Source organism: Podarcis melisellensis (genome assembly GCF_964234715.1).
Source record: "Podarcis melisellensis genome assembly, chromosome: 10".
Classification (NCBI taxonomy): Eukaryota; Metazoa; Chordata; class Lepidosauria; order Squamata; family Lacertidae; genus Podarcis; species Podarcis melisellensis.
In genome coordinates this window covers 4884462-4911302 of record NC_138542.1, presented here as the reverse complement: position 1 = coordinate 4911302, position 26841 = coordinate 4884462, and the positions used below count along the sequence as shown (strand labels likewise).

General features: G+C 43.1%; 2 protein-coding genes across 12 annotated transcripts in view; one reads left to right on the top strand and one right to left on the bottom strand.

Moving 5' to 3' along the window:
• LOC309379024 (guanine nucleotide-binding protein G(t) subunit alpha-3) overlaps positions 1-5919 on the bottom strand; it is a 657481-nt gene extending 651562 nt beyond the window's left edge. For 4 of the 8 annotated variants that reach the window (XR_014172311.1, XR_014172312.1, XR_014172313.1 and 1 more), the window contains exon 1: positions 5584-5918. Coding sequence is in view for 2 of the 8 variants with exons in the window: in XM_081927850.1 (XP_081783976.1) it covers positions 5584-5782 (199 nt within the window). In the remaining 6 variants the exon portion in view is untranslated. Of the gene's footprint in view, positions 1-2684; positions 2735-5568 lie in introns of all 8 variants that reach the window. The other 4 variants (XM_081927854.1, XM_081927857.1, XM_081927856.1 and 1 more) reach the window with 4 other exon arrangements.
• Positions 5920-7047: 1128 nt separating this feature from the next.
• The window catches only part of CD36 (CD36 molecule (CD36 blood group)), a 74994-nt gene continuing 55200 nt past the window's right edge, over positions 7048-26841 (top strand). Inside the window, exon 1 of one of the 4 annotated variants that reach the window (XM_081927768.1) lies at positions 7048-7188. The gene's annotated coding sequence lies outside the window, so the exon portion shown is untranslated. Of the gene's footprint in view, positions 7189-10883; positions 10902-19650; positions 19734-26841 lie in introns of those variants that run through there. The other 3 variants (XM_081927771.1, XM_081927766.1, XM_081927770.1) reach the window with 3 other exon arrangements.

The following is a 26841-nucleotide window of genomic DNA, read 5'->3' as shown; positions in this document are numbered from 1 at the left end:
GTCACTCAGAGTATTGTGGCCCACTTGGAACTTCCTTACAAAGCTGTGGGCAAATCTTGAGATTAGAATATAATCTATAACGCTTCCCCCTGCCTTGGAAAAATGGGTATATTCCCCGGGGCGATCCCCCTCTATGTTGCCGTTTAATATCAGCAGTTCCCTCCGTCTGGCAGCCTGCACTAAGCAGAGACCTGAAGAATTACTTCTGCTATCTTTGGACAGTCGTGTCGCACCAATATCCGTCTGTTCTTCAGGGTCCATAAATAGGTTGAAGTGAGTGTATAGACTGTTGTCATCTGTTCCTATACGAGCGTTAAAGTCTCCACACACAATAGTCAGGGCAGACGGGTAAGTAGATTCAAGAGGTTCTAAAAACGCCTCTAGTTCAGCCCATGTAGCCTTGACAACGGGGTTTTTTTGGCCTGGGGGAATATAGACATTGACCAGCAAAAGAGTAGTTCTCTTGAAGCTAAGTAGAGCGGCTGTTGCTAAAGAATTGCAGCTGGGTAGGGCTGTTAGAGAATGCGCCAGCTCCGTGGAAATGAAGCAAGCTAGGCCGCCACTAGATCTCCCGCCCTTTAGAGATGGAGAGGCAGGCAGGTAGTGGCAGTTATACCCATTGAGAAATATAGGGTCATTCTGCCATGTCTCCTGAAAGAAGATGATGTCAAATTGCTTAAGGTAGCACAAAAATTGTTGGTTATTTTTCTTGGCGTGCCAACCCGCGATATTCCAAGACAGCACTTTTAGGCCCCGGGCCCTTCGGGGAGCTGGATCTATGTCACCACCACGTCCAGCAATTCTTTGGTGTCTAAAAAAACACACCCATTGGCTCTTTTCGAGGATGACTGCTTGGAGAGAGTGTAGTGATCCTCTCTTCTTGGTGATTTGGGGCTAGATTTTGGAGTTGGGGGGGAAGCTAATTCATTCGGAGACAGTTTAAGATAGCTGTGCCAGGAGCTTTGAGATTTCACACAATGATTTGGTTTTACTTTATTGTACATCACAGGGGGCTCAGATTGTAATTCCACGTCTACACATTTAAAGGTGCCTCCCACTGTCTTCTTATCCACTAGACATTTGGGAGATATGGGCTGCACATAAGGGTCCTTCATTGTCTCACCTTGGTCAGGGATGATGGGAGTTGTAGTCCCAAAACATCTGGAGGGCCGAGTTTGCCTATGCCTGAACTAGATCATGCATGTAATGTGCTTTGAACTCTTGGAATTGTTATTGATCTTTCCTCTGCAGAGGTTTCTAGGAATTGCTCCACACTTCAGCAACCCAGCGAAGAGCTTAGCCTTTGTTAATATGTGTCTGTCCTCCCTTTCCTCAGGGCAGAATGGGAACCATATTTAATCAAAATCTTCTCTGTGGCTCTGAGGCGTAAGGAGACTCCTTGTAAAAACCTGCAGGTAGGCCAAAGGTAAATGAGACTTCCCAGAATGTGACAATGTTTTCTGGGGAAGATGGGAGTTGTAGGTCAGTGACATTATCTTTATTGTGTTGAGTTTCTGCACACCACTGTTGTAATGAAGTGGCATATAAACTGTTGAAATGAATAAATGAATAACATCTGGAGGACTCGCGGTTTTCCCCACCTTGTGTATAGGATTGTGGCCCTACCAGCTATGCTACACTAGCTCTGTTACATCACAATCTGCACTTCTACTCAGAGGTAAGTCCTATGGTATCAAGCAGGATTTACTTTCAAGCAAGTGTAAGCTGCAAAGTCCTGCATTTCGTAGTATACATTTTTAAAAGTGTGCACCTAAAGTGGTGATATGCAAAAGAGGAGACCTTTAGTAGCTGAGTGAATTGAAAAAGGGCAGAAAATGCAGCTTGTTCTGGTGTCCCCTTTTGCATCTCACCACCTTATGTGCACCTAGAAGAGGGATAGCCAATGGGGTGTTGTCCAGACGTTGTTAGGGATGTTGGTAGTTAAAATCTATCAGCATATGAAGGGCACCATGTTGGCTATTTCAGACCTAAAAATATAATATGTAACTGAAACACGCATGTTGGAAGCACATGCCAGGTTACTGTTTATTCATATACATAATATAGCACATGTATTATTTAAGTACGCTCAACACAGATCCAAAATCCACTATAATATGTTGTCAAGTGTACACAGAGATCCGAAATCAGCTGTAGAGTGCTGTCAAGTGTGGGTGGGTGTGTAAACACACACACACACACACAGAGAGAGAGAGAGAGAGAGAGAGAGAGAGAGAGAGAGAGAGAGTCCATGCTATTTTTCTAGAAAAAAGGGTGCTGGAACTCACCATGAATACCTGTATACCTGAAGGAGCGTCTCCACCCCCATTGTTCAGCCCGGACACTAAGGTCCAGCGCTGAGGGCCTTCTGGCACTTCCCTCAGTGCAAGAAGTGAAGACACAGGATACCAGGCAGAGGGCCTTCTGCGTAATGGCGCCCACCCTGTGGAATGCCCTCCCATCAGGTGTCAAGGAAATAAACAACTATCTGACTTTTAGAAGACATGTGAAGGCAACCCTGGTTAGGGAAGCTTTTAATATCTATTGTATTTTAATATTTTGTTCGAAGCCGCCCAGAGTGGCTGGGGAAACCCAGCCAGATGGACGGGGTATAAATATTATTATTATTATTATTATTATTATTATTACCTCGTTTGTTCTCTTACAATGACAATGTCGCCTACCTGAGAGGGGCTGGAACTGAGTTCCAGTGAGTTCTGGTTGCAAAAAAGCCCTGCATACAGCACACACACACACACACACACACACACACACACACACACACAGATATGCAGACCTAAATTTGCTGCCACATAATGAAAGTCCATACATCAACATCCCCTTTATACAGTTTTCATACATAAGATGGCAAAAAACCATCTTCTGCCTGCCTAACATCAGAACAGAACCAGCCCTCAATCCAGTTCATAATAATCCACCATCCATAAAGCACATATAAAGATTAATATTTCCCACTCTCTCAAACCATGTCCTAGTTTAAGAGTACAAACCCAGCTGTGGCGGCTGGTGTCCAATGGGGTAGGTAGAGTGTAAGGCAGGAGGTCAACAGCAGGTGGAGCCAGAGTGAGTGGCAGCCTATGTGACATGATTTTTCATGACTATTTAGTCCTAGAGTTACTTGTGCATAGCTGGAAGGGGAGGGGTCTCATAATCATTAGAGAAAGGGAGTTTATACAAAAAGCAACCCAAACCATTCCTTTGGGTTTTCAGATCATGCAATGCCCTTCTGCGGTTTGGCTCAAGCAATAAATTAACTACGGAAGAAGATGCATAAAAGCAATAATGTTAATACAGAGGCCATGCCTGTGGCAACTAATGATGAAGGAAAGTTGCTGAATGCATCAGGTTTGCGACTCCAGTGTAATGCTTTAGAAAAAAAGCTGAGTTTGTGCCATTTTAGTTTCCAGAAAATTTGCTGCGTCAGTTTCTTGCAGCAAAACCAGCAACATATCTCATGACACTTTGAAAGCAAACCCATTCACTAGAGCATAAGATTTGTGGAGAACAGTGTGATGGAGAGTGGACTGTATCTGATACATCCATTGAAGAGGACACAGGAGCTTATGCCATAACAAATACGTTTTTATAAAGATCCAGGCTTTTGGCCTATCATAATAATTTAATAATAATAATTTATTATTTATACCCTGCCCATCTGGCTGGGTTTCCCCAGCCACTCTGGGTGGCTTCCAACAGACTACTAAAATACAATAATCTATTAAACATTAAAAGCTTCCCTAAAAACAGAAGAGAATCTATCCATAAAAATATTGTTCTATATGTGGTCCTGACTTTTGAAGAAATGTAGAAGCTTGCAAAATCAATGTCAAAACATGGTAGTGGGCAAAAGAGAAAAGATACCAAGAGCCCAGGTTGCTTGGAGTGTCAAATGAGGGCTGCACTGTTGTCTACACCTGAAATGAATTATAAACAACTTAGTATCGTGGCAAAAAGAATGAAGGATACTGTTATTGGGGGGGGGGGAGAGTTGAGACCCTTCTAACCCCTGGACCGAGCAAGTGTTAAAATATAAGATAGGCTGGCTTCCTGTGCTGAGGTGATTGCCTGGGTGACAGGCCACTAAGAGAACAAAAGCTCAGTGGAAGACAGCAAATGGGTGGGTTTCCCCCTCCCTGAACAGACAACGCCAGAATTTGAAGTGGAGTTTTGCAGGAATGGGACCGAGAAACAAAGCAGCAAGTTGGAAAGCCAGAGAGGCAGAACAATGGCTTATTTCTGCTTGAATCCAAGGCTGTGGCTATGTGAAAACAAGACATTTTTGGGGTGTTGAGGCTGTGAAGCCCTCCATCATAGGCCCAGGTTGTATATATGTGTAAATAAACCATGTATCATAAAGGCACCAGAGCCTCCACTGCCCCTCATTCCAAAATATTCATTTGAATGCAAAGCAGCGCAGAAATGTAATAAATCAAATCCATTCTATCAAATCAAAAGGAAACACGAGTCCTGGGAAAGCGCCTGGAACCCCTGGAATATCACACCGCTTGGAGGGTGGCGTGCGACAGTATTCCTTAACTGTGGGAGAAAATACACTGTGCAAACTAGGTACTAAACTCCTTCGGGAGGAAGGACAGGATATAAATCGCATAAACAAATACGTTCATAAATAGACTTCCTGCACATGAAAAGAACACAGAACATAAAACTTGCTACTGCCAGTGGGAGGAATTACAGCAATTATCGTCACAGGTAGGGATGGGAGATTGGTTTGATTCAGTCCAGATTTAAAGGACAACCTGCTTCATTTGTACTAACTGATACACAGGAAACTTTCAAAATTCATGTTTGTCTGAATTTTGCAATACAGTTCTCCTGTCAAGTAATGTGTGTGAATGGTGTGAATAAAGTAAAGTGTGTAAAGAAATGCATGTTGTTGTTGTTGTTGTTGTTTAGTCATTTAGTCATGTCCAACTCTTCGTGACCCCATGGACCAGAGAACGCCAGGCACCTCTGTCCTCCACTGCCGCCCGCAGTTTGGTCAAACTCATGCTGGTAACTTCGAAAACACTATCCAACCATCTTGTCCTCTGTCGCCCCCTTCTCCTTGTGCCCTCCATCTTTCCCAACATCAGGGTCTTCTCCAGGGAGTCTTCTCTTCTCATGAGGTGGCCAAAGTACTGGAGCCTCAGCTTCATGATCTGTCCTTCCAGTGAGCACTCAGGGCTGATTTCCTTCAGTATGGAGAAGTTTGATCTTCTTGCAGTCCATGGGATGAAAATAGCCTGCAAAGATGCATTATATTTGGGGGAGGAAACTTTGCAAAAACATTTATGCAGTATTAGCGGAAATGGCATATAGAAATATATATTTTTGTAGAATTAGCAAAAATGTTGATGAATTTTCAATATTTTTTTTGCTAACTGATGTGGAAATGTGGAGAAAGGAACTTAAGAGTGGAAAATAAGAAACTGAAAGAAACTGAAATGAATAAATTTGCCCATCCCTAGTCGTAGTGAGGTTTGAAAACCAAATACTAACAGATACTACAAGTTGAAAAGAAATATTGGAAAGACTGTTAGATGTTACCTTATATCTTGCTACCAGGGCCTCCAGTGACAGTGCTGGCTCCAGAAGTACCCATAGTTGTCAACTTTTCCCTTTTCTTGCGAGGAGTCCTATTCGGAATAAGGGAATTTCCCTTTAAAAAAGGGAAGCTATGGAAGGACCCAGGATGCAAACCTGGTCCTTCAAAGGGAGTGCAGCTCCCCCAAGGTAGGCAGTTGCCCACCATCTCGGACATGGGAGCTACTCACCCCCAGTGCCTCCATCTTGCCAGGATTCAAGCTCAGCTTGTTTCTCCTCATCCATCTCACCACTGTGGCCAGGCCCTGATCCAAGGACTGCACAGCCTCTCCTGATTCAGATGTTATGGAGAGACAGAGCTGAGTGACATCAGCAGATTGAGAGCACCTTGTCCCCAGCCTCCAAATGACCACTCCCAGCAGGACTCATGAGATTATCTGCGTGTAATTTGATCATGGTATGTGTGTATGCACGGGCGCCAACTTGAATAAAATATGGGGGGGCAGGCAAGCCCCACCCCACATAATCACATGATGTGATGCAGACACACCATTTGGATGGCAGTGCCCATCAACTTGTCCCCCTCAAATATTTTATGGGGGGTGCGGCTGAAGGGATCTTAGCATCTAGGAGTTGGCTCCTATATGTGTACGAGAGAGAGAGTGGAGGAGGGCCGGTTACAAATTTGTATTGGGAATGAGAAAAATGGTCCCTGGTCTCTGCTCTACAGGTACCAGCAGCTTCTCTGACAAAATGCAGGGACCACAGCATCGTACTTTGAGATGATGGGAGGCAGAGGTTTTTTTGTGCAACGGTGCTCACCAGTACAGAGTACTGTCTCCTCTTATTTTGCCGCCCAGGTAGCCATTTTGTGCACTGCACTTTTATTAAGATATGAGTATCAGCACTTAATTTTATTTTCTAACCAGAAAAAGTTTCATATATGGGGTTAGATTTCTGAGGAGTCATTCACTTTCTCACTCTCTCACACACAAATCATCACTTGATACTGAAGTCACCAAGTGACTAACAGGCACAAGAGAATCAGATTTAAGAGTTACACAGAGGGGGAAGTTGCACTCAGCGTGGGTTGGTCTGTTTTTCTCCAGGATTTGGAAACTCCGCCTGGTGAAATTCTACTTCCTATGGCACTTGGGGGGTCTGGACCTGCCCATCCTATATTTAGCTAACCATGCTCTACTGCAAGTGTGGAGAAACTTGGGCCCTCCCATCATACCAGACCATTGGGCATGCTTGCATCTGCTTTACTGGTTTAGGCTGTAACCCTAACCATGTCTACTCATGCAAAACTTTTATTAAATTCAATGGGGTTTACTCCCAGGTAAGCCGGATTAGGACTGCAGCCTTAAACATTTCTCTGTAAGCAGAAAAAACAGAGAAGCCAGCTGATGTGCTCAAGTTGTTGCAGAGTTTGATCTTTCTATAGATTTCTTGGAAGTGCAGCTGAGTAAAGCTTGATTAGCATTTGACCCAGATGGAGGAGGTTAAGTACTTGAGAAACAAACTTTTAGGACACAGCTAACTTCCCTACTAGGCGAGCTGTAAGTCTGGTGATTGAAAGAGTGATATGTGTATTTCATGTCCTGCTAGGCCTGAAGTAAGGTAGGTACTTACTGTGATGCAAGGTCTGGAAAAGTACATCTTTCCACATAGAGGGGAAATGGCATTTTAGGAAAATAACAGCTATTAATAATATACTAAGACAAGCATTGTTTGGTGTATGATTTTGAGATTTATTATTAAGTAGGCCAAAGTAATTGATTTATCTCTATGAATGCTTATGCTTTAATAAATCTCTGTTAAAAGTAAAGCTTAACAAGAGTGATTTATTCAAAACTTCATGCTATTTTTGAGCAGTAACATCTGGCAAACTGTTTGGTGAACGTTTTCCAGGAGGCTTTTGTGACACTTTTTTCTTCTTAGTACATGTTGCCATTGGCTTGAGAACAGTATAGTTTTGGGTCCCCTCCCCACTTTCCCCTAAGTTTTGTTCTGTTTTTGCTGTGCTTGTGTGGGTATCTTGTCCACATCTTGTTTCCATAATACAATTTCATAGTATTGTCTGGACACAGTGGTGGTTGACACACACACAGACACGTCAGAAATCTTGGGGAGAGTTCATCAAAGAGGCAGTTGGTTGTTCTCAAATTTTACTGGGAAAAATCTGTCTTGAGTAACTTTTGCTTTTTATCTAGTTAAAAGACAAAGTGGCTGGAGAGAAATTTCACAAGCTCTTTTATTTTCAGATGTGCATCTGAGATAAATTCCAAGGGTTCCAAGTAGACCTTTTTAAGTTAATTTGCATAAATTAGTAATGTGTATTAATTCCAGTGGGTCTACTCTCAGTAGAATTTATGTGGCTACAACCCTGTGTGTGTGTGCCGCAAAGTAACTGATAATTGTCTATAGGCCTGCATAAAGTAACAAGGTTAAATATCACTAAATGTTAGTTTTCTTGAGCTTATCAAATGAGGTATAGGGATTAGAGTGGTCAACTTGCCACTACATGTGGGGGATAAATCTGATTCTGTTTGCCTTTTAATGTGAACCTACCAAATTCATGCTTCTGAAACAATAAGTGACCTGAAATGCAGTAATCCTTTGAGTTCCCTGACCCCAGAGTGTGTATGAAAACAGTGCAGTGTTGTATAGTGGTTAGAGTGTCAGACTAGTACCTGGGAGAACGGGGTTCACATCCCCACTCAGCCTTGAAACTCACTCTCAGCCTAACCTCCCTCACAGGGTTGTTGCAAAGATATAAGTGCAAAAAAACCCTAAGTAATAAATAGAAACGTGTACTAGGGGGAAATGTGAAAGGGGCTTGTAAAAATGGAAATTGCTAGGCAAAAGGGCATTAAAAATGTACCCTTTATGAGTAAAGGACACAGTTTCATGCAAATTTCACCCACCCTCAAACTAAAGCGGAAATGTTAATAACACGACATAGAATTGGAAAAAAGGAGAAAATGAAATACTTACCAATACAGCCCTCATTACAGTCTCCTTTCCTTTAGAAAAGTTTCTTTGGGGAGGGAACAGCTGAGACTGGAGAAGTTGCAGAGGTGCATAAATAAAATATTGAATAATACTGAATATTGAATAAAATATTGTGGGTGGGGGCAGGCCTGGCTCCCTCGGATATTTTATTGGGGGCTGAAGGGACCTTGGCCCTAAGAGTTGGCTCCTATGAGAAGTTGTAATGGGGGTGTAACACCTCCTCACCTGCTCTTTCTTTATTCCATTAGCAAATTGATATTAAACTTGAGAACATTCTAAATGTAATTCCCCCCCCCCCATCATGAAGACTGAGGTTGGGCAGGGACAGAAAAGCCCTGGGACTCTTTGATATGTACATTTGCAGACAGTTTGTCCCTTAGAGGCTGCTTCTAAGTCCCTTTATCAAAATCTGCAACGTTATCAGGGGAGTGTTAAGCTCGCAAATAAGCAGAAATACCATGTGCCACAGCTGTGTCTCTTGAACATCATGTGGTGGGAAGGGAGAGAAGAAATCTTTGCTGAATACCTTTTCCTGGTTTTTCTTTTCTTGATCAGCACATGAGCTGTGTCACGGATGGGAGGAAAACCGCTCCATAAATGCAAGAAACTTATTAAAAGGCTTATGCAATATACTTCTGCTACAGTGGACTTCCTGAGAACGGTGCCTGTCGATATGATTTAACGATTATCTGCCCGAGACTTTCCAGTAGTTATTTTGGTCGTGCCTCTCCCCTAGGCCTGACTGATTAGCCCTAACCGGGCCACTAGTTACAGGAAGGGATAAGAAAATGCAAGATGTAACTAGGAGAGCAAGAGGAACAAAATAGAAGCCGAAATGGTAAACAAAAAAGAGGAATTAAGATGCAATTCAAGCTTTGATTTATGAGCCTGAGTCATCCTTAATCTTGCTTGTCATGTGCTTCTCCTGTTAACATTCAGTGTACTCTAGTGAACTTCCAGTCTAAGGAATTGGAACTTTGTCCCCATTTCTGCAGATGTACAGGTCTTCGTGGATTTCACGGACACTTACAGGGGGATTGGACAAATTCAGGGAGAGAGCTCTTTAGATTTTTTTTTTTATGGTGTGAAGGGAGTGTTCATATTCTCTTAATTTCACTTTAGACAAAATTTGGCAATTCTACTGTTGGGGAGAACCTTTGAACTCAAATCGTGTAGCTCAGCTTTGAACGCTGTTGTACCCATTAACACAAAGCAAGATTGGGAGCATAATATCCAGTGCTATTTTTCTAGAAAAAGAGGTGCCGGAACTCACTGTGAGCCCCTCCCTTGTTCTCTTAGAATGGCAATGGTGCCCACCTGAGAGGGGCCAGAATTGAGTTCTGTTGAGTTCTGTCTGGGGAAAAGAAGCTCTGATAATAACTGGGAAGGGTTAAGACTGCTGTGGTGAACCTAGGTGTCCCTCCTCGTCATGTTTATTTGGATGGGGAAACTCTGGTTCTTAGATGGTTGGCCTGTGTAAGAACCCTGAATGTCCAGAGCATTTATTTATTAACCCACAAGGTCAGGAGGGATGGAACATCATTGTGAAACCTGGCATTTGTAGACAATGTAAGTTGGGGAGTTTTCTCCGCATGCTTGGGCAACGCTTGTGGGCTTGTGGTTGCCAATAGCATATTTTGGGTGCAAGAGCAGCCGATGTGATGTTATGGTCAAGGATAAGGAAAAGCAAAGCACTTTTGATATGCTTAGGTGACTGAACATGTGCATGGGAGAACTCTGTTGAGAGGGCCAGTGGGTGTGAAAGCCGCCTATGAAGTGGCTTTAAAGGAGCCAGGGCTGTTCTGCCACACCTTTGGAAAACACATCACAAGGTGGGAAGGTGGGAAATGATGTGTATGGTTTGAGCTCTCTGAGGCTCTAGTGCAAATAAAATGAGTTTCTGTGGGCAGGAAGGAGGCCAGCTTATGTGGGAGTTCATGCCGTTTGAGTCAGGCAAGCTCTCCTCCAGCCAGCTGCAAAACATTAGCTTCTTGTTAAATGACAGGCCAGGCAAATGCCTTCACTTCTGGTTTGGGGGAAAAATGATAATGAGGCATTGGGAGTACAGTGGAAGAGACACGTGGCCTTACTAACTGTAAAAACCTCTTCAGTTTTCAAGTTTTGCTTTCCCCCTCAAGAAGCAGCCTTGAAAGACGTCACTCTCTTGCAGCAGAATGTGCACATTTTGCATGGGTGTGTGTGTGTGGAGAGAATGAATGGCCTTCATTCGGGAATGGAAAGGCAAAACTCTTTTTTCAAAAGCAGACTGCTGTTTCCTTGCTGAATGACAAGAGGTGGTGGATCCAGAAGGCAGTGCTGTGAGTCAAACTAAATATGACTTCAAGTGCCGTTTTATATTGTAATTTTATGGTGTGATTCATGCTGAGATCTACGGATGGAGGGTGGTATAAAATTTTAATAAAATAAAATGAATAAAATTTTAAACGGCATCTGCAAGACTAGCTAAATCTAGTTCTCTGGCTTTTTTAAACAGCCAGGGGGCTGGGAACAAGGTGTAAAAGGAGGAAATCAGCACTTCCTGTTTCCCTGTGCTTTCTAGGTACAGTTCTGAGCGCTTTTCAGTTTGCCCCACTGCTTTCCCCAGGAAAACCCACTGTTTAGCGCTGAGTTGGAATAAACATTAATCTGCAGAAATACAACTGCCCACTTTTTAAACTCAACAACAGCCTGAAATACAGAAAGCTTGGGCTTCAAGAAACCAGACTCCTGCAGCCTCTCTGGTTGGATGTTGTTGGACCTCAGCTCCTGTCAGCTCCAGGCAGAATGGCCAACAGTAGGAACCGCAGTTCCAAATGTCTGGGGAGCTGCTGTACTCTGTGGGGTTATGGGCTGAAGACGTAGGGGTGGAACTAGTAAATTGGTACGCCTCTGCTCAGATGCATCTCTTCTTCTTTGGCGGTCACTCGTAGCTGAATAAGATTTGTCTTCCATAAACATGGTTTTAAAAGTGAGTCTGTATGTGACTGTGGAGGCCAATTCTGGATCCACATGTCCTTCCACAGTGGGGACATGGGTTTCTGGGCAGGAGTTGATCATGGAGAGGTTTTGCCAAACGTGTCTTCCTCTTAGTTCATTTTTCCCTTTCGTCCTGAGTTCGAGTGTCTTCAAAACCCATGACATCTTTGGTAAAGGCTGTTCTCCAATTGGAGCACTCGCAGATCAGGGTTTCCCAGTTGTCAGTGTTTATACTACATTTTTTAGATTTGCCTTGAGAGAGTCTTTAAACTTCTTTTGTTGACCATCAGCATTACGCTTTCCATTTTTAAGTTTGGAATAGAGTAGTTGCTTTGGAAGACAATAATCTGGCATCCGCACAATATGACCAGTTCAACGAAGTTGATGTTGAAGAATCATTGGTGATCTTTGCTTCTTCCAGTATACTGGCATTAGTTTGCCTGTCTTCCCAGGTGATGTGTAAAACTTTTCGGAGACACTGTTGATGGAATCTTTCACGGAGTTGGAGATGGTGTTTATAAGTGGTCCACATTTCACAAGCATACAGTAAGGTTGCATCTACCGCTAGCTAGCAAAAGTGGCTGTGGATGAAGTCCTTTGATGGGAGATCTGTGACTGACAGCAGGCACATGGCTCAAATGTTAAACACAGTGCTTTTCTACTAGAAAAAGAGGTGCTGGTACTGCGTACCCTTGAGGACCCCCACAAAAAAGCAGTGGTTAAACCCTACTTATTTCACTGTGTTTTTTTTCTGTTTTCCCTATTCAAAAGGACTTTCTCTCTACCAAACAAAATCCCTCCCCCCATTCTTTCAGTCTAGATTTCTTCTACGAGGGCTTCCATTCTCTCCTTTGGATGCAATCCAAGATGCTGCAGGACTTTTCCTGACCATATTCTAAGGCCTGCTAAATGAGCATATTCAATTTCTGTATAATTTAAAGATTTATTGGAACAAACAACCGAGCCTTAAAATGCTACCCAGCTGTTGCCAATGAGGACTCTCTCTCAGGCGTCTAAACTGCATGGTGTTCTGCATGGATAAGTGCTGGATAAGGTTTCCAAACTTGTGTACAGGGTAACTTAGAAAATTCTTGTGCTGAAATGCCTTTCTCTCTGCGTGTAGGCATTAATATCAAACCTTTATACAAAACATAATGGCTGCTCAAGTGGGGACCCATCCTACTGGGGAGAAAGGGGGCGGGCTTCTGGTTTTCCCCAATTCTGTTGGAGCCACTGCAACAGACCAGGCAGGCACTGACAGTGCACCCTCTTGTGCTTGGGGTGGACTTCTCCTGCACTGGACCGCAAGACTTGTTTCTGGCCTGTCGTCTTATCCCCGTTCTGAGTGCCATCATTTTCTTCATTGGTAGTTTGGGGCCACAAGGATATCATTAGGGATGGCAGGGAAGTCGATTCAGTTTTCCTTTAAAGATTAGCCTACCTAATTCACATTTACTGAAACAATATGCTAACTGAAACGCAGCCATTCTTTGACATTCGCTCTTCCTCTGTAAAAGTGCAAGCCAAGCCAAGTGTGCATAAAATGCATTTATTAGTGAAAATAACATACTGTTGCATCCAACTCAGTGTTTCAGTGGTGCAAGATTCTAGCAGTTCCAGGTGCTTACCCAGTGTTCGTGTTTGCTTTGTAATGAAGTATAATGCAGACTATGGTGTCTTTATGATACATGGCACATATATATACAACCCGAGCTTATGATGGATGGGTTCACAGCATTTACACCCCAAGAGGGTCTTGCTTCTCCCACAGCTACCACCTTGGATTACCCTGCTTGGGGAAATTGTTTTGTACTGCTGGTCTCAGGTGGTGTTCAGCCTCAGTTGGTGGTGGGGAGTCCAAGGAGATGAGTCTTCTCCTGTGTTGGGCCCCTGCCACACGTCAGGTTTTCTCTGCAGTTGGGTTGTGCTTGTGTGCAGGTGCAGATTAAAGCCTCTTCTAATTGTTTCATACCCAACCAACTAGAAGCGTGGTTAGGCACAGCGGTGTTCTGTTTGTTCTCCTACTTCTGCATTGTGTTCTCAGTGAGAGAGTAAGATGGAAGTCAATGTGCAGCATGCATTTTGGAATTTCTCCCATCTGTTTATTCCCTAAATTGAAGGGTGTGTGGTGAAACCTTTTAACAACACTCCACAGGCGACTAGGTGTGGCCACCACAATGAACCAAAACTTTAGTGATGGATTTTATACTTTGGTAAGAAGTTAACAATTGAAATGATATCACACACACACACAAACAAAATATTCGAAGAGTCTACATTTAAAATACACCGAAATTTGAATGTAGTGGCAGGTTAATTCTCCCTCTGCTGACAGCTCTTCTGGGAAGATCTACTTCTGCCTACTTCATACTGATTTCTTTAAGGGAGGTATCCTGTTGTGCCATTCTGAACTTGATGCAGGCAACTTGCTGGCACCAAGCACCTGGTGACAAGCAGCTTTCTTTGTGTTCAGAAGCCATTTCTTCTGACCCTCTAATAGGCTGCAGTTCCAGCCCCATGAAACCATCTCCACTCCACCCTGTAAATGTGGCTTAAGGCTTAAGCCATGTATCATGATTAAACAGGAAAATGTGGCAGTTATTTCTCTGTTCTCTTTCTTCAAGGTCTATTCTTTCTCTGTTCCGTATCAGCAAGGATGGTGGCAAGGAGAGTGATTGATTAGTTATTTCAAAGGTTTCCATTGTCCTCCAAGTGCCTTCTAGCACAATGCTCAAGGTATCTTAGGAATTCGTCTTACAGCCATAGTTTTCACCGTGCAGTAGATCTCTCCTCCCCCCTACCCCCTACCCCGGGCCACCTGAAGAGGAATGGGAAGAGATTTTAGACTGGAGGTAGTCGGCAGGATAGTCACCCTACTTTCCAGCAGGGCTTCAATGACTTTGACAGTTCACTGAATGATACAAGATTCAGCAGGTGACTTACTTTCTTTGCATTGAGATTTGCAGTGCAGTCCTATGAACATCTACTTTGAAGTAAACACAACTGAGTTCAATAGTTCTCACTCCAAGGTAAGCATGGAGAGATTTTGAGCCACAAAGCTAAGTTGAAAAGGGCACAAAAGTCCTGCAAAGGAGTTAAAAGAAAAGGCTGATGGCTTGCTCTTTGTGTCCAGTAGGTTTTATAGTTCAAAATAGACCGAGCACAACAAGCTATTTGAATATTTCCACGATTGTTGTTCAGTCAATTGACTGCAAATGAAGCCTATGCAAATTTGGTTAACTGCCTGCAATACTATGGCACCTCTCATATTTATATGACTACTTGAAGATTTTAAAATTTTGTTTTAAGCTCCATAAAATAAATGGGATTCAATCTTACTGTGTCAAATCCAAAGTCGCTGTACATTTGTATGTTGGCTGCCTCTAACTGTGACTGCAAGCGTCTCGCTTTTCTTCAGCCTTGGTCTTAGGTCAGTTCTCTTACCAATAAGTTCCTTATCAGTTCAATAGTCAGGTGCTTCTTAGATAGGGCTGGATGGTGTTGTCTTACAGAAGAATTGGTACATAACTAACCCACTAAGTCAAGGAAGTCTTCTCGTGGGAAAAAAAAGACCTTGGTTCTCGGGTGGCTGATGAGGTGAGTTTAATTATTTTGCTTCTAAACACATCAGTTGGGTTACAGTGTTTAGCATTCACATACAAGAGATCCCAGTGATTAAACCCCTACATTGACAGAGTGGAGAAAAAGCCTTTGAAGTTTTTGGGGATGGTGAGGGGGGGGGGGCGAGGAAGTTTCCAAATGCTTAAACTAGAATCAGTGACTTTTTCTAATGTTGCCATCCCTGGGGGTTATAATAAGCTTGCTGTCACTGTCATTAGCCATTTTGGGCTGGATCCAGACACATCAAAGAAGCATTTGAGTTAAATGCGTTGTAAATTTAAACAGGGGAAATGAGTGGAGAAAACTGGACTCCACAGCACCATCTGCTGGCACAATGTTATATCACATACACAACGCATGTAAATCACTTTTTCTTTACCAATCTAGCTGAGTCTTTGATCTTGCCATTCCTTAGCTGTTCCTGAGTATTTTCCTGACTTGCCCAAAGGCACGTAACGGAAGACATTAAAACTCCTGACCCATTTCCGTTGGCTAAGGGACAGCTATGTGTGCAGATGAGGGTGAAATTTGCACTTCTCCTAATTTTGCAATGTAGTTCTCCAGCCAAGTGATGTGCACACAAACGCCTGTACTACGTTAAAGTGTGCATATAAATGCATGCATTACTTTAAGTAAGACAAATCTATTTGACAAACTAGCATTGGTTTGCAAAAATATATGCACTGGGCAAAATATCATGTGTATACTGGAAGAAATTTGGCATAAACTGCTGGTATTCCCCCCTACAAAGTCACACTTGAAACAACAACAACAGTATCACTAACCGATATGGAATTGTGGAGAACTAAACCTAAAATTGGAAGGAAAAAAAATGAGAGACTGAGAGAAACCAAAATGGACACATTTGCCCATTTCTAGCTACATGTAATGGGAAGATGGTGGGTGTCATTAGCCCTTAGCACCTCAATAAATACAGAGATGTACTACCCTTATTCTGTGCTTCATGAGGTGCTGACTGCAGGGGAAAAGATAGGCGACAACTTACAAGACAACCTACATGCTCAGCACCAGATCACTAGAGATGCAGGTTGGCGGCATCAGGGGATCTTGTTATAATGTGCAGTTTGCTAGTTGTAGGTTGTTGTTTTGACTAACCTGGAGCCCCTCAGATGTATTGGGACCAAATCTTCCATCAGTTCCATCCAGCATGACTATGGCACATAAATGATGCAAGGGAGACAGTTATACCTGCTTCAAAAATTCAGTTTTATCTCTCTCTTTCAGAAGGCTGACTTAGGGCCAGTGAAACATATTGTTCACATTTCCTTTTCCAATGTTTTTGTATTAAAATGGAATGTAAAAACATTAAAAAATATGAAAAGGGTGTATTGTTGCCCATTCTGCATGCTGGTTGTTTAGCGTTCTCTTTTTATGAACTTCTGTATTCCTGCATTTCTCTGTTGAAAAGGCCATTGGGCTGCATGTTTGCAATAGGATTTGGAGACATTTTGTCCTTGTAAGTTGTGGAGTCCTTGGGGCGATTATGGTTTAATACAGATTGCTTAATGGATATGACATTGTGTACTTTAGGAACTGATAGGATTCTACCCCAGTGCTTTGTTTTGTCCCTGCAAAAGTTTATAAGACAGCAGTTCCCTTCTATTTAATGGACTTAATATTCTGACCTTCTTCCTGTTTCAGGGTTGTCAGGAACTATATCTGTCAGCTTTCAAGCACCTGGGTCCATTGTTTTATGTTACCATATGTTCCAGAGGGCAAAATATGTCATGGGAAAATTGTCCCAAATTATTTTTTATAAGAAAGCCTGCAGTTTAAATCTTATACAGTGGTACCTCAGGTTACAGACGCTTCAAGTTAGACTCCGCTAACCCAGAAATAGTACCTCTGGTTAAGAACTTTGCTTCAGGATGAGAACAGAAACCGCACGGCAGCAGCAGGAGGCCCCATTAGCTAAAGTGGTACCTCAGGTTAAGAACAGTTTCAGGTTAAGAACAGACTTTCAGAACGAATTAAGTTCTTAACCAGAGGTACCACTGTATAGCAACAACTTGCTGGGTCACAGCCATACTTGGATGTAGCCCATTACATTGTTAGGTGTTTTAAAACTAATTCACTACAGCCCTTTGGGGGAGTTATATAACTTCTGTAATAGCCAATAATGTTTTGGATGGTTAGTGGAGAATTTGCCCCCAATCTGAGCCCTATGATCAGCTGCAGAGGCCTTTCTTGCAGACCTTGCATGGCGGGAACATGAAGTGAGGTCTTCTTCATGGTGGCTCTGTGGTAAAACAGAAACCTGTCAGAATAGAGATAGTTCAGTATCCAAGGATTCTAACTATAAAATAAAGGATAGAGGGGGATGTATTGGTGGTGATGGGTAACACTGTAAGTGAGAGGGCATGCAAACTAGAAAAATAAGAGGAGTAGCTGCCTCCACAGATCACTGTGGGTAGTAATTGTAGACCCAAAAAGAATTTTTTTACTGGAAACTTTCATTTCTAAAGAGGATCTCAAGCTGGAGAAAGAAAACAGGAAGTGAAACCGCTGTAAGAAGTGACTTCAATTAACCTCACAGTTTGCAAAACAGCACCCTCCTGCTCTCCATGGTTAGGATGTCGGGAAGAGGTGCAGGGTTTTAATAAGCCTAATTAGCTCTGCTCCCAATAAAATTCAGCTCAGGTGTTCCCCAGGTTAGGTTGTGGTGATCTGCGTCTCTCATTGGATCAGGGAAAGGGGCACAGCTCTAGTATTTTCTGTTCCATAGGCCTAGTAAACAGGTTATTTTTTTGTTTCTAAATTTGTGTATGTGTCTAATATATTTCTTTAAACATTTGTGCTCTTGCTTTAGGAGTTTAAAGGTTTGCAAATGTCAGGAGCTGGAGTCAATGGTAGATTAATCAAAGAAAAACACAGTGTCAATGAACAGATAGGTAGCCGTGTTGGTCTGCCATAGTCAAAACAAAAAAAATTCCAGTAGCACCTTAAAGACCAACTAAGTCAGTTCTTGGTATGAGCTTTCGTGTGCATGCACACTTCTTCAGATACATCTGAAGAAGTGTATCTGAAGAAGTGTGCATGCACACGAAAGCTCATACCAAGAACTGACTTAGTTGGTCTTTAAGGTGCTACTGGAAGGAATTTTTTTTGTAGTGTCAATGAAGTTAACCAAAACAGTGCAGGCCTAGTGATCCCAGCAACTCTTCCCAATGAGGCAGCTGCAAGGACAGAAGGTTCCTGCCTTCCCAGTGCTCCCTAAGGCTCCTTCCCCAGCAGTCTAAAGTTCCTTTGCTTGACTCTTTGCTCCACCGCCATCATTTTTCTGTGTGTTCTAGGAGACTAGTGGGGAGGGGAGCTTATCACAGCAGCAGGAGGAGACCCCCTGGCTTCTTTAGCAGCCTGCCTCATCTTTGCCTCTTTGCCCCCTCCTCTCCAGCTTCCTCTTCTGCTTCTGATTCTGGACTGCCCTCTTCCACAGTGTCTTCCTGTTCACTAAACCCTGTTACCTCTTCAGCTTCTGACACCGCCACATCCTAGTCTGCTCCCTCTTCTCCCTCTGTCCATTCATTGTCATCCCACCATTAATCCCTTGGCTCTGAGCCTTTCCCCCCTGGGCATTCCCTTTGGGATTCCCCAGCTGGTGCCTCTCATCACTTCATCCAGCCTCTCCATGACAACAAAGGAGTGTGTGTGTGTGTGTGTGTGTGTGTGTGTGTGTGTGCGCGCTAGTGCATGTCATAGGTTTCCATTTACGTGGAATGTTTCCTACTCTTATAGGGAGTCATAGCTTCTCCCCCATCTACTCACATGCTTATTAAATGACTCTAATTGAATAGATGTTTATAGAATAAATCCACATTGGGATTTAACATAAGTTATTAAACGGGCTGAAATGCAATGGTTAGTTTTAATTAGAAATGCAAATAATCTGGGGTCTCAAAGCCTATACCTATTGAGCAGGGTTGAGACGACAGTTGTATGGAGGGTAAAAGCCCACCTCCAAAACCACGTTGGGGGCAAAACCCCTCCAAAGCCATACCATTCAAGGGAATCTTTTTGGGGGTGTCATAAGAGGGGAGAGGAATCCTAAAATGGGGCACAACTTATGGTGAAAGGGGGTCAGCTGTCACTTTTAGTTTGTGATGGATGCATACCTATCATGTTTTCTTCATTTGGGTCCATAAATACATAAATACTTTAGTTAGGTAACAGGTTCTGCCAAACATATATAAATGTTTGCATAACTGCCTGAAACTTTCTGATATAGAGGACTTCTGCTGAACCTGATTATTACCTAAGAGTGAAGGAACTCCAGATGAGCAAGGATGATTTCTGTTAGCTGATATGCCTGGCATTATCTGTCTGAACCAGAACTGCATGTCATGTGTCACATTGCTAGCAATTTCATTGGTCAACAAATAGACCTGAAGGGGTTATATCACCAATGTGGTGCATGAGGGGGGAAAGAGAAAGGACCAAGGAAGAGGGGACCTAAGACCATCTTCACATGTTCTGACCAGACCATTAACCTGTTTGGAGATTTGATCGATCTCTCAGCGAGGGCTGGAGAGTTGGTGAGACAGTCTTGTTTTGTAGTAGATATTCACATATATTGTGTGAGCAATGAAGGCTTTGAACTTTATTACTGAATGAAGTATTCCCTTGAGCTGGAGGGTGCCTGACTATTTCTGGGAGAAATATGTAAGATCTGCTGGAGGTGATATGATTTCCTGAGCTCTGCATTTGTGTACTAAGCATCTGCAGAAGAGAGGTGAGGTGTGGTGACCCTGTCCACTTGTCTAAGACGGTTTGATGTTTTGAACAAATAATAATAATAATAATAATAATAATAATAAATAATATATTTATATCCCGCCCATCTGGCTGGGTTTCCCTGGTGATATATTGTGTGCATCTTCTTTCTGCACTCTAGATCCAGAAGCTTTTTCCAGCCCAGTTTATTAAGTAAACATTTAGGGAATAAATGCTGTGTTTCATTAGCTGCTGCTTACTAGAGCTTTGGCATTTGGTGGTTTTCTTTTGGTTTTTGGTTTAGCTGTTTAACGAAAGACTAAATAGTTTCTGGGCTGTATTTCCCCCCTGATAGAATCTCTCTCTTGCCTTCTCGCTTCGTCTGATAGAGTATTATTTCATAAGATCAAATTTTGCTAGACCAGAAATGTTAGGAGTGGGGACAATGTGTTCCTCAATGTTATTGTCCCACTTAGCACATTTTCTAGTTCAGGAAGCATTGGCTTTCTGCTTCTACCCTTTCCTCTCCATCCGGTTTTCATTTTGCAAATTTCTGAACTTATGACCATGCCAGAGGACATGAAAGGGGTAAGAAAATGCTTCTGGCTTCCCCCACTTGCTCATGTGTCAAAATAGAAATAAGATCCATCTCACTCTTTCCATCTTGTTTTCTTCAGAAATTATCTATGCATGTCATACATGTTTTGATACTTGTATAATGGTAAGTGTGCTCTTCTCCATATTTGCGGGCTGTTTTACAGCCTAGGTTTGTTTCCTTAAGGGTGCCTGTAAAATGTGGGCAGTAAAACGATGTTGCAAGCACACAAAAAAGCCTCTTCTGTATGTACGTGCACTACATGGGTGCATGAGGCAGAAAACGGGGAGTTTCCGACAAGCAGAGGCATGTTGGATAACAAAGGTTTTGCCATGTCCATGTGATGTATGAAACAATCCAAAAGATGGGAAATCCTGCAGTGGGGGCAGCATATATTGTACCCAAATCACTTCAGCCAGTTGTGTGGTGGCTGGATTGCAAGGAAAATGAGCATATTTAGATTGGCATTACTTTAACCCATAAAAATAATAGGCAGTTAACCTAGTCACCTGCAGTGGTAACAATTTCCTCCAGGTGAGCAGGAAGAGCAGAGTGTTGGAGGTCCCCCTCCTTATCTTGAGAATGGTGCAAGTGCATGAAAATTTGTAGATTAACTATGCATTCATTACCAGTAACTTTACTTGGATACTTGGACCTATTGCTCCATGATTTCTTAAAGCTGAATGTTGTTAAGAGGCCTTATCGCCCCAGCACTTATCTGAATGTTTTTCTTATAAGTCTTCAAGCGCCTGATAAAGAATGCGGTTTGATTTTCTGCAGACCTCATTGAATCTGTTCCTTTCTCTTTTGAGCTTTTAATAACAAGCAATAATGCCTCTTTGTTGCTTTCTGTCACATGCTTGGAATTTGATGATTAAGAAGAGCCAAGTCAACATGTCTCAATGACCTCTTGAGAAATCTTGGCCTGTCCTCCGATTATCATTCATTGCCACCTCAAGAAAATATCCACAGTGCTTCTGCTTCCCCCATGAGCTCCAAACTCTGACAAAGTGAAAAGGGCCTTGCAGTGTGGGCATACCATCAACTGAGGGACTGCTGAATGGCTTTCTCCTTATGATCTCTTTAAGGTAAAGGGACTCCTGACCATTAGGTCCAGTCGCGGACGACTCCGGGGTTGCAGCGCTCATCTTGCTTTATTGGCCGAGGGAGCTGGCGTACCGCTTCCGGGTCATGTGGCCAGCATGACTAAACCACTTCTGGCGAACCACAGCAGCGCACAGAAATGCCGTTTACCTTCCCGCCAGAGCGGTACCTATTTATCTACTTGCACTTTGACATGCTTTCGAACTGCTAGGTGGGCAGGAGCAGGGACCGAGCAATGGGAGCTCACCCCGTCACGGGGATTCGAACCGCTGACCTTGTGATCGGCAAGCCCTAGGCTCTGTGGTTTAGACCACAGCACCACCCGCATCCCTAATGATCTCTTTAGGTTACTACAAATTGTTTTAGCTGTGGAAGCGTTTTAGCTGTGGAAGCAAAATGTAAGACCATTCATGAGGGATAAGGCTAGTCACACTGGCTATGTCCTCCCTCCACTGTCGGAGGTCCTGTGTCTCCGAATACCCATTGCTGTGGTCCACAAGTAGGAGGAGTACTGTTGAGCTTCCTGTTGGCCTCTGCTGGCCTCTGTTAGAACAGGATGCTGGACTAGATGGGCCTCTGCTCTTAGAGACCTAGTCAAAGCATTTTGTCTTTCTTTGCCTGTTTCATGCATGCTGCATGTCTGTGCTGAAAGCAATTCACAATTTAAAGTGATATAACTTTATATGGTCTAATGGACAGAATACAGAATGAAATCTGGATGGGTAGAAAAGCTCCTTCAGGTACCAATTCTTGCCATGCAATGGCACATGGCTCCAGCCAAAGTTCAAAGGCTGTTCAATACCCCCAATAAAAACACGTGTGTTGAATAGCTGTGGTTGATAACATATCTGTCATTATGGTCTATGTTAAAGAAATCAGCTTGGGTAAAAAAGTTCTTCCTTTTGCCAACACAGGTAAACAGCTGTTCCTTCTTGCTGAAGACATAGTACTTGCCCTGTTTAACTTGCTCCTGTATCCAGTAGGAATGGGCAAATCTATTAGTTTGCTTTCTTTTGCTTTTCTTACCTTTCCAGTCTCAAATATAGCTTTTTTACATTTCCACATCAGTTTATTTTTTAAAAGTTCTCTGGAAGATTCACCGGCATTTTAGAGCAGTTTTCCTCCTGTATGCAACTTTGCTTTAATCTTCGTATTTCTGCAAAACATGATGTATTTTTGTGTGCATGTCTGGAGAACTGCCTTGGAGAAGGGTAAATTTAAAGGGATTCAGTTTGCCTATTGTTTTGGAATGTGCACATTAGGTAGGTTTGCCTTTAAATAAAACCCGAATTGAATTTATCCACCATCCCTAGTAGCCACTCAAGTGTGTCAAAGCAGTGTCTGTAAGAAATACAGGTTCTCCAGACTATTAAGGGAATGTTGTCTCAACATTGCCTAAAATCCCATATCTGCTGGTGGGAACTCTGTGGGAATGGCCTTGTTTGTTTTCACTTTGGGCTATTCTGTGGCAACTTGGATTCAACAGGAATAGGTTGCATGTAGAAACGTGTCTTGCATATTCAGAACGTTTTCCCATAGAACGGATTATTTTTATTTAAAAAAAATCCTGGCTCTATTAGCACTTGATATGGGAGGGCTAGAAGCCTACCCTGCCTGCTCTTGACTGGGGATGGGCAAATAGGTCAGTTTCTCATTTTTCTAGTCTTCAGTTTTCCACATTTCTGCATCAGCTTGCAAATTGATTTTTTTAAAAGTTTTCATGAAATTTCATTATTTCAGTGTGAGTTTCTCCTAATATTTGTATGCCTAATGCATACAATTTTTGCAAAGCTATGCTCCCCAATTTTGTGCAATGTTGCATGTATGTTTTCACTAATATGTACATAGCTATGCACACTGTACCTCGGGTCCAGTATTGGACCACTTTGACCGGATATTCCCAGCCGATGTAGACAGACTCCTCCGAGCTGGAAAGCCCACCACCTGTTCTCTTGACCCGTGCCCGTCTTGGCTGATTAGAGCGTGTCCAGACAAGGTGTGGGCCCCCCAGGGGATATCATCAATTTGTCCCTTGGCACCGGGACATTCCCAGGGGAACTGAAGGAGGCAGTGGTGCGCCCGCTCTTAAAGAAAACATCATTAGATCACTTAGATCTACCCAATTACCGCCCGATTTCAAATCTTCTGTTCCTGGGTAAGGTGATTGAGAAAGCGGTTGCTGAACAGCTTGGTGGGTTTCTGGATGAAACATCGGCTCTGGATCCATTCCAGTCCGGCTTCCGCACTGGTCATGGGACTGAGACGGCCCTGGTCGCCCTAATAGATGATCTCCGCAGGGAGCTGGATCGAGGCGGGTCGGGGCTGCTGACTCTTCTAGACCTGTCAGCAGCCTTCGACATGGTCGATCACAAACTCCTGGACCACCGCCTTGCCGACGTGGGGACCCAGGTCACAGTCCTTCAATGGCTGCGCTCGTTTCTCTCTGGTTGGGGACAGAGGGTGGCGCTTGGGGGGGAATTGTCATCGCGTCACTCCTTGGTGTGTGGAGTTCCTCAGGGTGCAATACTCTCCCCGATGCTTTTCAACATCTTTATGCGCCCCCTCGCCCAGCTTGTCTGGAGTTTTGGGCTGGGCTGCCACCAGTATGCTGATGACACCCAACTCTATCTGTTGATGGATGGCCATCCTGACTCGGCCCCAGACACACTGATCAGATGTTTGGAAGCTGTGGCTGGATGGTTACGTGGGAGCAGGTTGAAGTTAAATCTTTCAAAGACAGAGGCCCTTTGGCTGGGTTGGGACAATATGGGATTGGGGGGGCAACTCCCATCTCTTGCGGGGGCGCAATTAGTGCCAGCACCATCCGTCAAGAGTTTGGGTGTAATCTTCGACACCTCCCTTTCCATGGAGGGGCAGATTGCAGCTATAACAAAGGGGGCATTTTTTCATCTCCGCCAAGCTAAGTAGTTGGCTCCTTACCTCTCTCGCCCTGACCTAGCCACTGTGATCCATGCGAAGGTCACCTCCAGACTTGATTATTGTAACTCGCTCTACGTGGGGCTGCCCTTGAGACTGACCCAGAAACTCCAGCGGGTGCAGAATGCCACAGTGAGTGAGCACCAACACAGAAATAATTCAGGACTTGGTACAGGAATCTATTTTGGCAGGACAAATTGTGGAGGAGAAGGAGAAAGCACCTAAAGTAATACAAGCGGGATCCTTAGTCTTACAGAAGCAAATTGAGGACTACAAGTTGAGGCCTTTTATGATTGAATCTAGAAAAGTCAGATTTTGAGGACTGGATCCCGGCTCGGACTGAAGAAGGAAAGTTGGAAAGATCCCTCTATGCAGGGATTAACTGACTTCTGGGACATGGACTTGGGTGAGGAGATTGAAGTTTTGGGGGCCTTTGGATTTGGAGGAATCTTGAAACATGTCCTGAAATACTCTATGGATCTTAGCTTCAACTATGGAAATTTGGCTGACCTGTCCAGAAGGAATAAAAGTATTGTTAGGTTGGAGTTTTCCTGAGATTTGCTCTTTAGCATTAAAGAATATGAAGAAAACCTGCAGAAGGGACCTGGAAAAGAGTTAAGAGCCTCGGACATAAGATCTCCAGGCTAATGGACTATATGGAATTGACGGAAAGGACTGGCAGAATCCGAACCCAGGGAGAGGAGATGGTGGAAGAAGATTGGAAAATTTAAAGTTTATATATAGAAATATTGCAAAATTAATGAGTGATAGAAAAATGGTGGAATGATATTTTATGGCCTTAGCAGAAATGTTATAAGGAGTTAAGCATATATAAGTATTTTAGTTTTAATGGAAAACAAGGTTAAAAAAAATGTTATTTATAATATGATAAAAATAGAGGAAGATGGAAAGGATTTGCTGAAACAATTAACAGAAGTGGAATACAAAAAGGTAGGTGAGAGGAGGTCGAGGAAACAAGGGAATGAAAGATAGAGTATGGAAAAGATGTGATGCATGTTTTTAAATTGTTTTTGTGTTTTTTTCATTTAGGGTTAGGGTTAGGGATTGGGTTTTGTTTAGTTTAATGTGTTTAGTTTAATGGGTTTAGGTTGTGTTTTGTATTGTTTATATATTGTATTGTCTTTTTTCTCTCTTTTGCCTTCTTTTCTTTTCTTTTCCTTTTTTGTAATCCTTAAAAGCAATAAATATTATTAAAATAAAAAAACAGAATGCCGCGGCGAGACTCCTTATGGGGTCCTCCCTGTGAGATCACATTCACCCGGTACTATACCAGCTGCACTGGCTCCCGGTGGAGTACAGGATCAGGTTTAAGGTGCTGGTTTTAACCTTCAAAGCCCTATACGGCCTAGGACCCTCGTACCTATGGGACCGCCTCTCCTGGTATGCCCCACAGAGAAACTTACGCTCTTCAAACAAAAACATCTTGAAGGTCCCAGGCCACAGAGAAGTTAGGCTGGCCTCAACTAGAGGCAGGGCTTTTCCGGCTGTGGCTCCGATCTGGTGGAACCCTCTGTCACAAGAGACTAGGGCCCTGCGGGACTTGACAGCTTTCCGCAGGGCCTGCAAGACAGAGCTGTTCCACCAGGCCTTTGGTCAGGGCGCAGCCTGACTCCCACCTTTGGCAATCTTCACAGAACTCTAGCCGAATGGTTGCCATCAATTTGATTTGAATTAATTTTATAATGAAATGATTTTAGAATGTTGTATTATTTTATTGTTGTTAGCCGCCCTGAGCCCGGCTGGGGAGGGTAGGATATAAATAAAATTTATTATTATTATTATTACCTCAGTATGCACATTTTTAATGCATTGTTTGGCTGAAGAGCTGCATTGCAAAATTCAGAGCTGTGTGAATTTTAAAAGGCTTCCTTTCAGTTTGCATCTTGTTTTGAAAAGTGCAAATTAGGTAGATGCCTTTAAATTTTTATTGATTTATATTTATTTATTAAATTTGTTCACCGCCCTTCACCCATAAATATCAGGGCGGTTCACAGCATAAAAATACAAGATAAAAGCACAAGATGAAGTGATTAAATTTCTGTACTGATGACCATTGTTTTATTATTTTATCAAAGCACAGGTAGCTAGCATGTTTGGGGGACTAAGGACTGCAACATCATAAGTTGTTGGCATTTGTCTGTCTTGAGGTGAATAGAGTGATAGCAGCACCAAAGTGACCTCCTTGGGGCGCAAGGCTGGGCAGTGTGCATGGAGATCCTGGGCTGCCCACACAATAACCCACGTCCCTCAGCCTCACTGATGTGGTCCAAAGG